The sequence below is a fragment of the Myotis daubentonii genome, chromosome 9 (assembly GCF_963259705.1).
Source record: "Myotis daubentonii chromosome 9, mMyoDau2.1, whole genome shotgun sequence".
Classification (NCBI taxonomy): domain Eukaryota; kingdom Metazoa; phylum Chordata; class Mammalia; order Chiroptera; family Vespertilionidae; genus Myotis; species Myotis daubentonii.
In genome coordinates, this window is record NC_081848.1 from 45,328,598 (window position 1) to 45,346,554 (window position 17,957).

The 17,957-nt window shown below is 41.3% G+C and overlaps 1 protein-coding gene across 5 annotated transcripts; it reads left to right on the forward strand.

The window, feature by feature from the left end:
- The first annotated feature begins 2,866 nt into the window (after positions 1–2,866).
- On the forward strand, positions 2,867–17,374 carry TRIM34 (tripartite motif containing 34). Of its 5 annotated transcripts, XM_059708725.1 has the most exons (9): positions 2,868–3,115; positions 5,724–5,824; positions 8,083–8,552; positions 9,188–9,283; positions 9,912–10,142; positions 12,438–12,460; positions 13,893–13,993; positions 14,275–14,301; positions 15,262–17,374. In XM_059708725.1, the coding sequence occupies exons 3-9, from the start codon at positions 8,133–8,135 to the stop codon at positions 15,825–15,827; spliced, it is 1,464 nt and encodes a 487-aa protein (XP_059564708.1). In that variant the 5' UTR covers positions 2,868–3,115; positions 5,724–5,824; positions 8,083–8,132; the 3' UTR covers positions 15,828–17,374. The 5 variants fall into 5 exon arrangements, 4 of the variants coding, with proteins under 4 accessions (XP_059564708.1, XP_059564705.1, XP_059564707.1 ...); XR_009454425.1 differs by lacking the exon at positions 5,724–5,824 and having other exon boundaries at positions 2,867–3,115; positions 7,984–8,552; positions 12,438–12,501; positions 15,262–15,371; XM_059708722.1 differs by lacking the exon at positions 5,724–5,824 and having other exon boundaries at positions 7,984–8,552.
- The last annotated feature ends 583 nt before the right edge of the window (positions 17,375–17,957 follow it).

Here is a 17,957-nt window from a genome sequence, read left to right on the forward strand (position 1 = left end):
AAATTTATTGTTTATGTAAAAAACATGAATGTAACTAGGGGGTGAGTGGCACTATGACACATGAGTTGCATGGGGCAAGCTCCATCTGTGGCTCTGCCATCCCCGAAGACAGTATTGCCATCAACATCAAGACAGCAGAAGGGCAAAGAAAACAGAGCAGTTTGCTTCTTAAATCCTTAGTTCTTATGTGGAATTCATAAATTCTGCTCATAACTTTCTGTTCCTGAGAATAGCCATGTCGCCCCACTGAACTACAAAAAAAAAGATTGTAAGATGTCTAGCCACATGCAAGCATGTACAAGCAAATTTCCAGGGAAGGAAAATGCAGATTTTGGTGGATGCCAAGTGGCCTCATGGCCTGGAACCTTAAGCAACTCCTCTTCCTCATTCCAGAAGATCCAGGATCTCAGATTTTTTCTGGGCTCTTTATTCCATCCTGTAGCCTAAAGTTCATAAGGAAAAGACTGAGTGAGGGCAATGCTGTTGCCGGAGTCTTAGGCAAGTGGTATACTTAATCCTAACATTTTTCAACAAGCCTGTTCTTGCTAGAGCTGGCATTTACATTCTATTCTACTTTTGAAAACATTTTGGAGTGAATGGCTTTTTAAACATTTTTATTGTGATATAATTGACATGTATATTGCACGTATTTAAAGTCTACAATTTATCGCTTCTCGGCCTTTTGGCTAAGATCAAGTGTAAAGTCTACAATTTGATGTTTTGACTTGTGAAACATCGCCATCAAGATATCCACCTTCTTCAAATGCTTCCTCCTGCCCCTTTGTAATCTCTCCCGTCTCTGCCCACCTCACCCCCATCCCCTAGCAACCACTGGCTGCTTTGTCACAGTGTGCATTCTGCAGCGGTTCTCAACCTGTGGGTCGCGAACAATGAAAATACATCCTGCATATCAGATATTTACATTACGATTCATAACAGTAGCAACATTACAGTTATGAAGTAGCAACGAAAATAATTTTATGGTTGGGGTCACCACAACATGAGGAACTGTATTAAAGGGTCGCCACATTAGGAAGGTTGAGAACCACTTTAGAGTCTAAAGGTTTATATAAATAGAATCATTCAGTTTTATTGTCTGGTTTCTGTCATGCTCCAGATTGTTGCTTGTATTCTCAAGAGCCAATTCCATTATTATTGCCATGTAGTATTCTATTGTATCAAAGGGTCTTTATATCAATACAATTATTTTGTATGTAAACACCCATTTACCTGTGGATGCAAATGTGGGTGGTTTCCAGCTTTTGGCTACTACATATATCGCTGTTGTGAACATTTCTTGTAAAACTCAAACAGTAAACACATGCTCTCATTTCTTGTCTAATTGCCTAGCAACAAAATAGCTGGGCTGTATGGTAGGTATATGGGTAAGGTTTTTGAAGCTGCCAAACTATTTCCTAAAATGATAGTACCATTTTACATCTGACTTCAGTTGCTCTACATCCTTGCCATGGCTTGGTTCAGCTTTGGGAGAGTGTTGGGCTATGGGGAATAATGGGAATAAACCAGAGGGATCTAGGAAAGTGAAGCAGAAATGTTATTTCTTTAATATGACCTTTTCTCCTTTCCTTATGGTTTAAACCGGCCCCATTTAGCACCCTGACTCACCATCTCCCTTGCATGTCCATTCCCTTAGTTATTAAGTCTTCAGGACAATGAGGTTCTTGTCAGCATCAAAAAATCTTTGGGCCAGAACCGGTTTGGCTCAGTGGATAGAGTGTCGGCCTGTGGACTCAAGGGTCCCAGGTTTGATTCCGGTCAAGGGTGTGTGCCTTGGTTGCGGGCACATCCCCAGTGGGAAGTGTGCAGGAGGCAGCTGATCGATGTTTCTCTCTCATCGATGTTTCTAGCTCTCTATCCCTCTCCCTTCCTCTCTGTAAAAATCAATAAAATATTTTTTTAAAAAAATCTTTGAACAAAGTCTCAAATCTATTGACCACAGAGTTTCAGTCAAACTAGACTTTAGTTGTGTTTCAGTTCCAGACCCAGCAAAGAGGAACCACCCCACCGACCACACCCTCATGACACCAGACAGGATGACGGACGCTATGGCTGACATTAAGACCTGATACAGTGCTCAACTCCTCCCCACCTTGGCCCTGACCAGCCAGCAGAACCCACAACCCCAACTCCCTCAGTTGCCATAATTAATGATTTTCCACCTATATAACCCATCACCTGGACATCAGGGAGCCAGGTCTCAGGGCAATAGCTCACCTGGGACTCTGGGTTTGGTGTCATTTCCTTCAAAATAAACCTTTACTTTCTTTGCTGCAAACTCCTGTTTGTGATTGATTGGGCTTTGATGTCTACAAGGGAATAAACACCTTTACTTGGTAACAAAAGCTGCCACTTTACGCCTGTAGTGGTTGTTATCATCCTCCGGATAATTTCAGTTCTCCCTCTGCCCATAAAAACGAGTCTCCATGGTGTGACCCTTGCACATTTCTTGTGGTATCTCTTGTTTACCTGGAGCTGCAAGTACAATCTCATGGAACCAGTTGCTGATTACAACGAATTGCGTATCCTTCATTCTAGCCATTTCTGCCTCCCAGAATATAACTCAGTCGCAAGTAATCCACCAGAGGAACTCCTAATACCCTAAGGTGAGTATCCAAAAGTGACCATCATTTTCTATTTTGAACACATAGTACATTTGGTAGGAGGTTGGCCTGGATACGTCTTTGTTGTGGGAGCTGCCCTGTGCATTATAGAATGGTTAGCTGTATCCCTGACTTCTACCCACTAGATGGCAGTAGCCTTCCCCGTAGTCATGACAACCAAAACTTTCCGACTTTGCCAAAAGTCCCCAGGGGCAAATCTTCCCTCCCCACCCCACCTTCTACAAACACGGGGTTAAAGCATTACTCTCTGCAGTCGCCCTGAAGGACTGCCACCATTTGGCTCAGCAGCTCCGTCCCCTTTCCTTTTCCTGCCAGCCCCGAGAATTTCACTTTCACTTCTCAGCCAGTTCCTCAGGAGGAACGACTTCATGCAGACTGAGCCCCTGGTTGGAGAATGAACCCTGACCAGAACTGCCCCGTCTTTTCCTCACCACTTACACCAGGAGTCAAGACATCTCCGCTGGGACCTGAAGGTGTGTGGGGAGGTTCATGGCAGGCCCAGCGTGGGAGACTTGCAGAGAACGGTACTAGGTGAAGTTAGGTGAGGTATTTTGTGGCACAGATGTGCTCTGAAGGGAAGAAAAGCCAGCTGCAGGCTTCCTACTCTGAGTGCAGACACAGGGCAGCGTCTGGAGAGGGACAGCTTGAGAGAAAGGAGTATTGAAGAGGCAGAAGGCCTTGTTTGCTTCCTGGAGGGACCCTTATTTTTCCAGGCTGAGTTCATCCCCATCTTCTTCCTGTTCTATAGTTTTGATTACCTATTTTGCTGAAGGGAACTGTAATCTCTCTCTCTCTCTCTCTCTCTCTCTCTCTCTCTCTCTCTCTCTCTCTCTCCCTCTCCCTCTCTCTCTCAACAGAAAGTCTCTTCTACTCCACTCCATGTGTAAAAGAGGTCCCTGTTTTACAAATGTGCAAAAGCCCAAGCTCCTAGTATGGGGCATCAGATAGAATGGAGTCTTGGGGACATGGCCAGGGGTAATATTGAACCTGATTCTTTCAGGCCCCTCCTGCAACACCGAGGGGCTGTCTGTGGCCTTCCTGACACATCTTCAGCTGCTGGCCAGTCTGAAGACAGCAGGCTAATGATTGGTCTGCTGCCTGCCTCTGAGGCCGTCTTTTCTCCTGTGTCCTCCTGAGCTTCAGTCTCAGGGCTCTGCTTGCACTTCCCTGAATGGACCTGCTTGCTCTTACTTCAGTAGTTCATTGACCCTGACTGGTGTCCTCACCTGCCTTAGAGCTCTTAGACACACCTTTGTGTTGATTGTTACCTCTGCTGCTTACTGTTTTTCTTTGTTCAGAGCTTATTAATAGGGGTTGACTATTGCCCAGGAGACCAAAGTTTCAATGGTCTTGCTAAGAAGTTTAAGGGGGGAGAAGGGGAATAGAAGACATCTGTAATGCTATCAAATATATATATTTAAAAAATAAAAAGTTTGCTCCGACACCGATTATGTGTCATCCTAAGGTCATTAGGGAATAATTTGCACACCATTGACATGTCACATATTTTCTGACACATGCCCATTCTATCCTATACTCTCACTTTTCAGAAGTAACTGTTACTGCCTTCCTGGGAATCTATGCTTACCCTGGAGAGGGTCCATTTCTGCCCAGATATTGTCTCCCAGGGTCAAGAACAAGGCTTAACACATGAGATAAAATAGATGTACTTATTTGTTTTTTAAATTTATTCATATGAATGAAAGCAGGCTGCTGCTGTGAAAAAGTGCAATGAATATCCATTCAACATGCAAAATATGTTAAATACATATAAGAGCTTACATTCTATTTGGGGAGAGATCATAACAAATTATAAATATTTGATGTGATATACAAGAAAGTAACTAGCCCTGGCTGGTGTGGCTCAGTTGGTTGGAGCGTTGTGCTGTACAACAAAAGATCGAGGGGTCTATTCCCAGTCAGGACACATACCTGAGTTGCGGGTTTGATGCCCACTTGGGGTGCATACAGGAAGCAACTGATATCTCTCTCTCTCTCTTTTTCTCTCTCTCCCTCTCTCTCTCTCCTTCTTTCTCTCAATCAATGAACAAATCCTCAGGTGAGGATTTAAATAAAAAAAGAAGGAGCTGATGTCAAAGCAGCTACTAGATGCCACTAGATATTAAGTGATGCCACTAGAATGACTATGATTATGGGGTAATGTTTTAAAATGTTGAATTAAGGTGAAGGATTTCTAGTGACATGCTGAAAACTTTGCTAGAGCTCTCGGGGAGAAGGGTCATTAATGTGGAGGAAATTTAGCCTTGGACTCTAAGGGGTGGCTGAATTAGAGACTCCTAGCCTAGATGAATGGGGAGGGGGCAGTTGCAGTGTTTCTGAATTCACCAGGTCTCTGGATACCAAAAACAGGTCCGACTTTCCCCATTGCCAGCTCATGACCCAGGACACCAAGGGAAGTATCTAGGACAGGGGTGGGCAAACTTTTTGACTTGAGGGCCACAATGGGTTCTTAAACTGGACCAGAGGGCCAGAACAAAAGCATGGATGGAGTGTTTGTGTGAACTAATATAAATTCAAAGTAAACATCATTACATAAAAGGGTATGGTCTTTTTTTTTTTTAGTTTTATTCATTTCAAACGGGCCGCATCCGGCCCGTGGGCCGTAGTTTGCCCACGGCTGATCTAGGATATTGTCTGAAAACTTCAAAGGAAATCCTTTTTGTACTTCACTTCCAAGGAGACACTTTCATTTTATTATCTAACCTGCAGAGAGGCATAGATTTTGCCTTATTATAAGTCCAGGTGTGAAGAGAATACTCAATTGTGGGATACAGATGTCTGACACTTAGGGTAACCAGCTGACCTGACAGTTCCATCAGGCAGATGCAACTTGTGGTCCTTTCTCTAACTCCCTGGCTGCCGCTCAGCTCTTGGGTCACTCTTAAACATTGGTGGAGTCACTGCCCGCCCATGTGCGGGGCTCTGCCTTCTCTGTACCTTTCCCTTTCTGTGATCATTATGATGGCAGGTGTTTTGACATCAACGCCTTGTAGTCCCACTCTGATGTGAGGTCCACAACCCTGTGGGAGAAAGCATGCTCTGTTCCTTTCTCCTCCGTAGGTTCTTGGTGTTTCTCAGCATCGGTTGGATATTGAACAGAATAAAAGATAACAGAGAAGTGCACACCTGTGGTTGGCTCAGATCTTCCATTGTAAGCACGGGTAGAAATTATCATTTTATGTAAACCCCTGTTTTTGTTAGTCACCAGAGCCTGATCTAATCAATTGCCACCACAGAAAGGGGCTAATAGTATATGGACTTTAGACAATTTTTAGTATCTGTACCATTGGCTGGATTGCTCCTATCAACCCCCGTTCATGGAAGTCTTATTCCTCATCAGGTTCACTTCATGAATCATTAGAGATGTGGGCAGATTCCTAGGCCTACAGGTATCTCTATACAGCTTTCATTATATCCCCATCCTTTCTTTTTAGAGCAAGAAGGGGAAGATTTATAGTTTGTTACATACCTCAGATCTTTCACCATCAAATCCTTTCAACTATATTAATAACCTAATGCTGCTGTAACAAATTACCACAAATTAGATGGGTTAAAACAACAGGGATTTATTCTTTCACAGTTCAGGACGACAGACGTCCAAAGTCAAAGTAGTGGTAGAGTTGATTTCTCTAGGAACCTCTGAGGAGAATCTGTCCCCTGTCTCTCTCTTAGTTTCTGGTGGTTTCCAGCCATCTCAACAGTCCCTGCCTTGATTCTGTATTACTCCAACTTCCGCCACTATTGTTACATGGCCTTCTTTCTTATGTGTCTGTGACCCTTTCTTCTTCTTATATTAACTCTGGTCATTGGATTTAGAGCCTACCCTCTTCCAGTATGACCTCATCTTAACTTGATTACATCTGCAAAAAACTCAATGCAAAATAAGGCTACATTCACACAGGCAGGGACACAATTTCAGTCCATTAGAAGACATATCAAGACATTCATAGCCACTGAGGTCTTCCCCCCTCACCTTACATATTTAATCCATATTTAGTCCAGGCTGTAAGAGTCAGTGTCACCATACTACTGCTCTGTGGCATGTCTTCTGATTGACCACCAGCTATACTTTCAGGTTTGGTTTGCCATTCCTACTCATGTGACAACAGGACATAACCAGCCAGGTTTACTTAGCTTAGCAAAGGCCTATAAGATAGGAGACACAGCACGTTGGCATGACTGCCTCCGGTGAGCTCTAATGAGGGTTTGTACAGAGATCTAGCAAGTACTTTATACCCCCCATGACAGGTCTTTTGTAAACAGGAGACTGTCACTTTTATATCATTTAGGAAGTGTCACATTTCTAGACCATTTAAGGCCCCTCTATTACAAAAGGCCTAGCAGCTCTCTGCGCACCAGCCACAGTGGTGTTCTAAAATTAGTAGAAGATGCTGTGTCCTCCATCAATAGGATATTCTTCTCCCTAAAATATTTTTCCTCTTTACCATTCCATATTCCCTTCTCATCTTTTATCTTTCAGCCTAATCCTTACTTATTCAGAGGTGATTTTTTGATGATCTCCTATTTAATTTCCCCAAAATGTGTAATTATGTGTGGTAGTGTTTATCATACCTACCAGACCTTGAAAGGGGACCCCGTGGACATTATATTCACTCCAATTCACTTACTAAATTGAATAATCTCTGTAAGTCAATTGATTCCATGTACAGATCAGAAAAAAAGTGAGTATTCTTATTTTTTAAGGATTTTTAATGAGGAATAAATAGGTCAAAGTGATGTGTAATTGTAACTGGTTAATAATTGTTAGTCATAAGATTACTTCCCCACAGTGGTCCCTGCTGTTTCTATCAGTGTCACCGGGGAGTAAATAAGAGAGGGCTTTGTGTGGGACAGACTGGAAACCATTTCTGTGGTCCCAAAGCTCACCTTTCAGTGAACTGCTAATTAAAGGAAAGAAAAGATAAAACACTGATTTAAAAAAAAATCTAATCACCTATGGAGAAATGAGGTTCTTTATATATATTTATCTAGCATTCTATTCCTAGACAAAGTGCCTGGTCCCTGTGTGGATTACACGTTAGGAATAGGATATTTAAGGAAGGATATCATATATTATATAGTGGTAATAAGAAAAAGATGTCAAATAATACACCAAATGTAAAACATCATTTGGTGGTTGTGCTGTAGAAAAGTTAGTCATATTAGACATGCAAGAAGGGAGTTCAGTGAAGTATGAGGAAGTCATGCAAATGTCAAGGGAGGATCATTTCAGGCTGAAAGAAAAGCAAAAGCTCTGAGGCCTTGGTGGCTTACACAAGTCACTGAATTCACTTTTTCCCTCTCTTTTTATGTCTTTCAGTTTTTCAGCCTTGGCCAATCTTTAAAGTGTGCACAGTTAGCATCCCTTTTACTTGTGCCATTCTTATACCATATCCTTTCAATCTGCCCATCCATCTAGGAATCTTTAAACAAGAAGACCCTCGGGAAGAAACCAGGGGAGCAGCTGCCATGGCTTTAAAATTCCTGGTGAACATGAAGGAGAAGGTGACTTGTGCCATCTGCCTGGAACTTTTGACAGAACCCCTGAGTCTAACCTGTGGCCACAGCTTCTGCCAAGCCTGCATCACTGACAACAAGGCGTCAGAGATCAGCCCAGGAGGGGAAAGCAGCTGTCCTGTGTGTGGTGTCAGATACTCATTTGGAAACCTATGGCTTAATCAGCATCTAGCCAACATAGTGGAGAGGGTCAAAGAGGTCAAGTTAAGCCCAGAGGAAGGGCAGAAGAAAGATCTCTGTTTGAGCCATGGAGAGAGACTCCGACTCTTTTGTAAAGAGGATAGGAAGGCTATTTGTCAGCTCTGTGAGTGGTCCCGGGAGCACTGTGGTCATCAGATATTCCTCATGGAGGAGGTAGTCAAGGAATGCCAGGTAAGGCCCAGGATGGAAGGAGATGAGGTGAAAGATAGCACGTGCTGGGAAATCTCACCTTTCCATCCTTCTTTACTCACCACACATCTTAGTACTGACTCCTGTACTTTCCTTCCGTGTGTCTCTTACCGTATGCTTGGCTTCCCAAGCCTGAGGGACACCACTGTGCATTCCTTCCATTTACATAAAGGATGAGCCTAAGTACAGACTTTGGCCAAGAGTAAAAGGTTTTCCTCTTTTCTCCTTCGTCATGTGGCTGGAGAATTTCTTTCACAAGTTTAGCTCTCATTGCTCCTTCCAGCAGGATGGTTGCTGTTAAACATTGGGGATGGGATGTAGAAAGAGTTTTAATAAGAGGATAGGACTTTCCTTGGCCATAATAGAATCAATGTTTACTCTATAAAGAAAGAAAAATCAGGCTACTCTTGGTGAGGAGGTAGTGACTTTCATCCCCCAGGAATAAAGAAAACATTCACCTCCTCAGATTTTCTCCCAGGTCATAGATTACAATCACCAGATTCTAATCAGTAACCCAGTCTCTTCTGAGATCAGCCTTATTTATTCCTCATTTATTTTCTTTCCAGGTGCTAAGAAAGACCATGGCTTGACTCTGGCATGATTCCTCTCTCTCACAGGAAAAGCTCCAGGCCTCTCTGGACAGGCTAAGGAAGGAGCGTCAGGAAGCTGAGAAGTTGGGCAGTGACATCAGAGAAGAGAGAACTTCCTGGAAGGTAGGAGGAGACTCTTCCTGGGGAATTTCTGACTTAGGAATCTTGATGGGAACTTCCACTCCAATCACAAGGAAGCCCTTTTCTCTTCATTCCCTGACATTGAATGAGTCCAGAAGACATTTGATTAGTTTTCTTCCTTGTCCTGTCTCTGTTGGGGGTGAGGGCAGGAGAGTAGATGTTACAAGTAAATATATTACAATTACAAGTTGTACACACAGATATTTGGAATTGAGTTTAAAACAGTCTCAATGGTGAGGAAGGCTGAAGGACTCTGTCTTCCATTCCTGTCCTCCAGTGAGGCCCTGACACCTCCAGGGGAAGGAAGACAAGATTCAAGGTTCAAATGTGAGAGTGTGGGAAGGCATGAGTGTCCAGGACAGCTGTCTACCACCTAAACCTCACTCCAGTTTCACATTTGTTCCAGGGTTGCCCTAAATAAGAGAGTCTGAGGCCTTTTTGGTTTGTACTAAAAAGGAAAAACAGCTTTCCCCAAAATTGCTACCCTGTTTCTACTCCTTTCCTGGTTAGACTTACCTAATTTTTTTTTTTTTTCTGTCTCCTAATCCCTTTCACAGTAGGCTCTCAGGCTGAGAGACTCATTACTTCTCCCTCTTGTTTCCCCTTGCAGAATCTGATACAGGCTGAGAAACAAAGGATACACACAGAATTTAATCAGCTTAGAAGCATCCTGGACAGTGAAGAGCAAAGAGAACTGCAGAAATTGGAGGAAGAGGAGATGAAGACCCTGCATGACTTAGCTAAGGCTGAGAATGAACTGGTTCAGCAGAGCCAGTTGCTAAAAGAGCTCATCTCAGATCTGGAGCGTCGCAGTGAATGGTCAGCCATGGAGCTGCTGCAGGTAAAAAGGGTGACACAATCTGAGATTCTTAAAACACAGTCTAAATTGCCTTCTCATCTGTGCCAGTGGGCTCTAATCCTGGTGTTGATACTAAAGGTTCCTTTGACCTTGTAGAGCACCTGAGAATAAAGTCAACAGATAGGGAAGAAAAGAGAATCATGAAACACAAAAAGGCCAGGATTTGATCTGTCAGATGCATCTGTGAATAAAGTAATGTCTCTCTGGACACATTTTTTTTTTTTTAACTCTCTGCTAATACAGAGAACAAAACATTCCTTTGGTTGTAAACCTGGCTGGTGGCATTAAGAGTAAGGCCAAATACAGGAAGTCCCCAAAAATGTATACACACTTTTTTTCTGATAGCTCAATTGATGTTTCTTTCTTTTCAGATTTAACCCATTGAATAATTAATAATTATTCAAAGTATGTATACATTTTGGGGACACCCTATATATTGATACATATTGTTCAAAAACAAATCAATCCATAGTGGTAATGATGTGGAAATGCAGACAACCAAAGTAAGTTAAGGATATGGAAATGACGGATTGGTAAGATGTTTTAGTATTTGTGAAAGGGACTGAATGTGTATTGCTACCATTTTGACAAGAGGGCATAAGAAAGAAAACAATATGGTTTGGTGAATACAGATTCTGTTTTAGATATTCTGAGTTGCTGCTATGCTTCTTCTTTGTTATGGAATGTATGATTCTGGGTACATGATGAGACACAATAGACAATGATTAGATATGTAAAGTTTGGAATCAACAACACCTGTGTGTGAGTTAAAATAATAATAAAAAAAAAAACTGGAAGAGGTTTTTTGTACATAACATCATGCATTCTTCTAATAAAGAGAATTTTACTTCCTTTCCAATATAGCTGCTTTTTACTTCCTTCCTTGTCTAATAGACTCTATTGGAATCTTTAGTACCATGTTAACACAAGTAGTGACAGCAGACATCCCATTTTGTTCCTGATCTCAGGGGGGAAAGAACTCAGTTTTTCATTTTCGTCATTCAGTATGATGTTTGCTCGCTGTGGGTTTGTCTTAGGTGCCTTTATCAGGCTGAGGAAGTCCCCTTCTATTCCTAGTTTATTGTTATTACTGTTTTGTTTTTATCATGAAAGGCCTTGGATTTTGGCAAATGATTTTTTTCCTGTCTTTTAAAATGGCTATGTGTTTTTTATCTTTTGTTCCATTAATATGATGTTTTATACTGATTGCTTTTATATTCAACCAATTTTGCATCTCTGGAATAAAAAAAAAAACTTGACCATGATATATAATCTTTTCTATTTTTCTGGATTCAATCTTCTAATTTGTTTAACAGTTTGTTTCTATATTCATAAAGGATATTGGCCTATAGTTTACCTTTCATGTGATGTCTTTGTCTGGTTTTAGCATCAGAATAGTACTGGCCTCATAGAGTGAGTTGGGAAGTGTCCCTCCTCTTCTATTTTTTGAGAATAATTTATGAATTATTTGTAATACAGTGGGGCCTTGACTTAAGAGTTTAATTCGTTCCTTGACGGAGCTCGTGACTCAAATTACTCATATGTCAAATCAAGAAGTGAACGAGTGAGACACGTGATGCTGGGCTGATGTTGTGGCGTCCACTGTGACGTTCGCTGCGCCAACTAGCGGTGGGGTATCTGAAGCTGGCTCGTAACCCGAATTTTAGCTCGAAACTCAAAGCAAAAAATCGGCCAAGAGACGGCTCCTATATCAAAAAACTCGTTAGTCGGGACACTCGTAAGTCAAGGCCCCACTGTATTTCTTCTTTAAACTTTTAGTAGAATTCTCCATTAAAGCCATCTGGGATTGGATTTTTCTTTCCTGGAAATCCACTCCAATTTCTACATGTTTCATGTCTATTCATATTTTTCAATCCAATCTCTACATGTTTCTGATCTATCAGATTTTCCAATCCAATCTCTACATGTTTCAGGTCTATTCAGATTTTCTGTTTCTCCCTGAATCAGTATTGGTAACTTCTGTGTTCCTAAGAACTTGTACATTTAATCTAGGTTATCTAGGTTATTGGCATACAATAGTCCCTAACCTTTATAATATTTAATTTCTATAAAGTCAATAGTAATGTCTCCTTTTTAATTCCTTATTTTAGTAATTTTCCTCCTCTTTTTATTCTTGGAATGTCTAATTAAAGGTTAGTCAATTTTGTTGATATTTTCAAATAACTTTATTTTTCTATCATTTTTCTATCCTTTCTTTCATTAATCTTGCTCTAATATTTACACTCCTTGATTCATCTTTTTTTTTCTTCTCCCTAGGATACGAGTGGAATCATGAAATGGTGCGTATGGGTGACCAGGAGTGGTGCTTTTATGAAGAAAGGTTTGTGGTCATGAGAGTTATTTGGTCATCAACCAGAATGAAAACTCTCCCAAAGCAAGAAAATTAGATGTAGTATTATTTTAAATTACTGAGAATTTAAGTGTCCCATATTTATTGAGAATGAACCAGATTCTATGGTAGTGAATTAAATGGTTGAAATTCACAATTAGAGCCAGTAAGGATAAGAGGGATAAGGGACTTCACTATCGGACTCTTATTACTACATTCAACTCATTCTCTGTCCTTGCTCTGGTTCCTGTATTTCATAGATGCTTGTCTTTATCATATGCAGGGCCTTATCGAGCTCTAAAATAGGTTATGGAGCAGCACCTTTATATTTACTTTGCTTAATAGGAATAGAGGAGACCAGGCCATTCTACAAGGTTCTCTTTCGAATTCCAAAAACAGACCTTAGCCTTGTGGTTTGTGGCTTTGACCTTTGTGCCAATAATTAATGTCTCTTATCCACACACTTTAAAAGCTTAAATAGGAAAGTGTAGCCTTTGTGTCTGAAGACGCCAATTCATCTGGCAGCTTCAAGTTCTTTACAAACACATGAGAGTCTAACCATTTTTGCCCAGTAGACAACTTTTCCTTTGCCAAGTGTTTTTAACTTTTCCCAGAATACCTGCAATCTCAATGTTATTTGTGGGCCACACCACTGGAGTTCAGGCTTTAGACTAGGGCACAGGCTCAAAGACTTTCCAAAAGGAGACCTGTATCCCATTCAGGATCTGCAGCCTCACTCCTGATCTGCCTGGAACCCACATCTGGGGCCCTTCTATGGGAGACTCATTGTGATGTGGAAATGACAAATATTATATACCATTTTAGAGGTAGCAAAGGCTTTTCTTATACATTACTTCATCTAATTCCTATTCTTCCCATGAGGTATCAAGGGCATATAATATATGTATTATATTTTTTAGAAGAAGAAACTCTTACTTTAAGGCAGTGGTTCTCAACCTGTGGGTTGCGACCTCTTTGGCAGTCGAACGACCCTTTCACAGGGGTCGCCTAAGACTATCCTGCATATCAGATATTTACATTACGATTCATAACAGTAGCAACATTACAGTTATGAAGTAGCAATGAAAATAATTCTATGGTTGGGTCACAACATGAGGATCTGTATTTAAAGAGCCAGAAGGTTGAGAACCACTGCTTTAAGGTGAAGACTTTCCCAAGGTCAAACAGAGGGTAACTGGGAAAGTAGACATGAGCACATTTTTTCTGGCTCTAGAAGTAGGAGACTTCCTTCTCCCCTCCTCAGGCTTCTTAGAGAAGCAGGTTCAAGTGCATTAATGGCATGAAAGGAGAGGAAGAAAGTGGTATTAGAAGGACAAAAAGGTATAAGATGTAGGATCAACATTTTTTTTTGTCATCCCTAGGAGTGAGGTGTGGACATTGAAGAAGCCAAAAACTATTTCCAAAAAACTGAAGCATGGATTCCATGCTCCAGATCTGAGTGGAATGCTGCACATGTTTAAAGGTGAGGAGAGCCAGGGCAGGAGTGTGGATGTAGGATGTTTATGGTGTCAGGGACTAAACTGGGGTGTGGGTCAGGGGCTGGTATAGTCTCACATGAGGATAAAAAGGAGGGTGTTCAGAGAAGGGATGTTGCTGATGGAGATGTGGTTAAGGGAGAATGGCTAGATTCTGGTTCATTCTCTTAGCCTCACAGTCTTCTCCCCTTCCCCTACTCTAGAGACAAGCTATCAGTGTTTAATCATTTGCTTCTAATCAACATTATTAAATATTTTATCTTTTCAGAGCTAACACATGTCCAGCGCTACTGGGGTAAGAAGTTACTAGGTCTTCAAATCACTGTGTTCTGATCCCCTTTCAGAAGTTTGTGGTTTCAATGAGATCTGATGATCTTAGCCCTAGGTGTTTCCCTCACTTCCCAATATGTATGTATAATACACTAGTAGCCTGGTGCACGAAATTTGTGCACAGGGGGCGGGGGGGGGGGGGTTTCCCTCAGCCCAGCCTGCACCCTTTCCAATGGGGTATCCCTTGGGGGATGTCCGACTGCCAGTTTAGGCTCGATCACTCTCACAATCTGGGACCACTGGCTCCTAACCGTTCACCTGCCTGCCTGCCTGCCTGCCTGATCACCTTTAACTGCCTCTGCCTGCCTGATATCGCCCCAACTGCCCTCCCCTGCTGGCCAATTTGGTTCTGATTGGTCAGTTTCTATGCCAGTCAGTGTCAAAAGCTCCACCTCCTAGGCAGCCATTGGTTCCTCAGATTTCATCCAGATTTGGTTCTGATTGGTCAGTTTCTATGCCAGTCAGCATCTCCGAGCCTATCAATGGGGCCTGATCAGAAAGCTGGGGCTGATCAGCAGCCCTGGTGGAGGCTTGGAGAGAAATGGAGGCAAGGCTGCTGGACAGACTAGGAGAGAAAGAGAGGCAAGTGCTGATCATAAGCTGACACATAGGCAATGGATCAGTCCCTGCTTCGCTCTTCAGGCCTCTCTCTGTCCCTGATTCACAGCCCCCTCAGCAGGCAGTACTGGGGCACCATGCCTGCAGCAGACTGCAGGACTGACTTCCGGTTGGTCGAGCCTCAGTCATTACTGGTCGTTACGACCCAGGGTTTTTATATATTAGGATTACTCCAGAGCTTTACCCCACTTGTCCAATCATCAATACAAGTTCTTCCTAGTCAGCTTCCAAGTTCCCTCTACAAGTAATCAGATAAACCAACACCTGTATCTGTAGCTAATCATCTTTTTTTTTTTTCTCTCTGCAGTGGACATGACATTTAACCCATTCAACTTAAATTTGAATCTCAACCTTTCAGAGGATCACAGACAGTTGGCATCTGTGCCAATTTGGCCTATAAAGTATTATAATTATGGTGTCTTAGGCTCCCAATATTTCTCATCAGGAAAACACTACTGGGAAATAGATGTGTCCAAGAAGACTGCCTGGATCCTGGGGGTATACTGTAGAAAACGTTCCTGTAATAAAAAATTTAGTGTTAGACGAGGCACAAATTATCCAAATGCTTACTCCAGATTCAGACCTGAAAATGGCTACTGGGTTGTAAGGTTACAGAATGAATGTGAGTACAATGCCTTTGAGGACGCTTCCACCTCTGATCCCAAGGTCTTGACTCTTTCTATGGCTGTTCCTCCCCGCCGAGTTGGCATTTTCCTAGACTATGAAGCAAACACTGTCTCATTTTTTAATGTCACGAACCATGGGTCACTCATCTACAAGTTCTCTAAATGTCACTTTTCTCAGACTGTTTATCCCTATTTCAATCCTTGGAACTGCCCAGCTCCCATGACTCTGTGCCCACCGAGCTCCTGAACATTCTCCCTCCCTCACTCACTTCTGTGTAGTGAACCTTGTCCTGGGGCTCGTCTCCTTCACCTGAGCTGATCTCTACATTCAAACCTTCTCTTCCTTGTTGTCTCTCTTCTTTAGAACATTTTCCTGTTCTTGGGATTTGCAACTCTTTCTGGATTAAGTTAGAAGAGAATCTTATTTACCCAGTTACCCTATTCTGTATTCTCAGTGACAGACATGGAATCCCTCTTAAAGACAGAGCAATATTGGTGTAACATCTCTGCCCTGATATTTCTCCATATTTTCCTTTATCAATGATTTTGAGAGGTATGGCAAAATCTGTCTGAAACCATGCATGACCTTAGGATAATCCATAATCACCCCACCCACCAAAAACTAAGGAGTATTTGAGTGCATGCCTGTTTGTTGCACAGCATACAGCAGTGTCATCAGGCAGTTGAGAAAAAAACAAAAACAAATGTTATATATGTACCCAGAGTACAAAATTTATGTTCAGAGTGTTTGATTTTAAATATCTTCTCTTACATGGTGTGTAGTAATGAATACATTTTTGTTTCTTTTTATAAAACACAAATTGTAATTTTTAAACTGTACCCAACTCTTAAGATTGTTGTATGAAACTGTCATTCAATGTAAAGTACCTATTTAAGAGTCCTGCATGATATAATAAATATTTCTCTCCTGATCACAGAAATGTATAAGCTGTGTTAGTGTCCTGTGCAATGGATGTGTGCCCTTCAGAGGAGTAGAAAATAGAAAATGATCCTACCCCTGGTTTGGATCATGCTGGTGTCATAAAACAGGGGTAGATATTAAATGAGATCTACGCTGATACAATATCTATATCTGATCTTGCTGTTCATCAGAACCTGATCTGGACCACAGTCTCTGTGGCCAGTTCTAACTGCATATGGCCTCTGGGCTGTTTTCAGTATCTGGACCACTAGCTGGAATACACTTGTGTTCTCCTTCAGTCTCATTCCTTATCAGTCTCCCTTCATGTATGATGAACATGGCATTAGTAGACAGTGTTAGCGGGTCTAAATTCATCTCCATGCAACCTTTATGTTTTATTATTGCTGTATTTTTCTAGTTGTGCTATGGCTTAAGTCTTTGTTATGACTTTGATATTTCTTACAGATTATTGAGGACATGTCCATAATTTTCAAATTGGATAATTTCTATTAATCTACTTTTAATTCTAGTTAGTCTTTATGTTGTGATTCCAAATATTTTATAATCCAAACCTGTATTTGTTTTCTGACTGATTGTAGTTTTAGTATTTGAATTAAAAACAAAAACTATTTCTATTTGATTTCTGACAATTTGGTGATGATTATAAGTATATTTTCTTCTACATCTTTCACCCCAGAAATAATAGCTGCTATGAAGTCTTTGTTTACTAAATACAACATCTGGCTTATTTCAGAGTTGGACTCCATTGATCGCCTTTTCTATTGAATATGGGCCACGTCCTTTACTTTTTTGTATGTTGAATAATTTTAGATTGCATCTAAAACTCCCTCAGGGAAATTGTGAAAGAGGTATAGAGACTCGGGATTCTGTTTCATTTTCTAAAGAATATGTTTGTTTGTTTGTTTGTTTGTTTATTGAGTTTCAGTATGTTAACTTGATTGAACTCAGATTCTATATTCTCCACTGCATTTTTGCAGGAGCTAAAATGGGTGATCAGTCCCATTAACCCTAATTGGGCTGCTTGTCATCTATCTCCAGTATGTCTAGTTCAGAGATTTGACCAGAGTTCTTATGTGCAACTTGGGATTTCTCCCTCTGGATCTCTCTTTTATAGTTGTTCTTCTGACACTTTTTAGCTGCTGCAAAAACCTCAAATTGTTCTTGGTCTTCCAACCATGAGACTGTATGTTGCTGTCAATTGAGGTCTACCTTCAAAAAAGGATCATAAAAATAGCAAAAACCTCCAATACTCTTCCCTTCTTCCAAGTGTCTAGTATACTGTAGATTGTGACTGCATTTTTCACTCTGTGCTTTCATGTTATTCTCTCTCTCTCTCTTTCTCGCTCACATAAAAAATAGATGTTAAAAATTGTCAAAGGAGAATCATAAATCCTATGTAATAAAATAGTAATATGCAAATTGACCGTCATTCCA

Bases quoted from the DNA above. Each gene is read 5' to 3' on its own strand.
- TRIM34 (XM_059708722.1), top strand. From the start codon at position 3,037: ATGAACCCTGACCAGAACTGCCCCGTCTTTTCCTCACCACTTACACCA. The intron at 8,553-9,187 runs GTAAGGCCCAGG...TCTCTCTCACAG, and splicing joins AGGTAGTCAAGGAATGCCAG to GAAAAGCTCCAGGCCTCTCT. The intron at 9,284-9,911 runs GTAGGAGGAGAC...TTCCCCTTGCAG, and splicing joins AAGAGAGAACTTCCTGGAAG to AATCTGATACAGGCTGAGAA.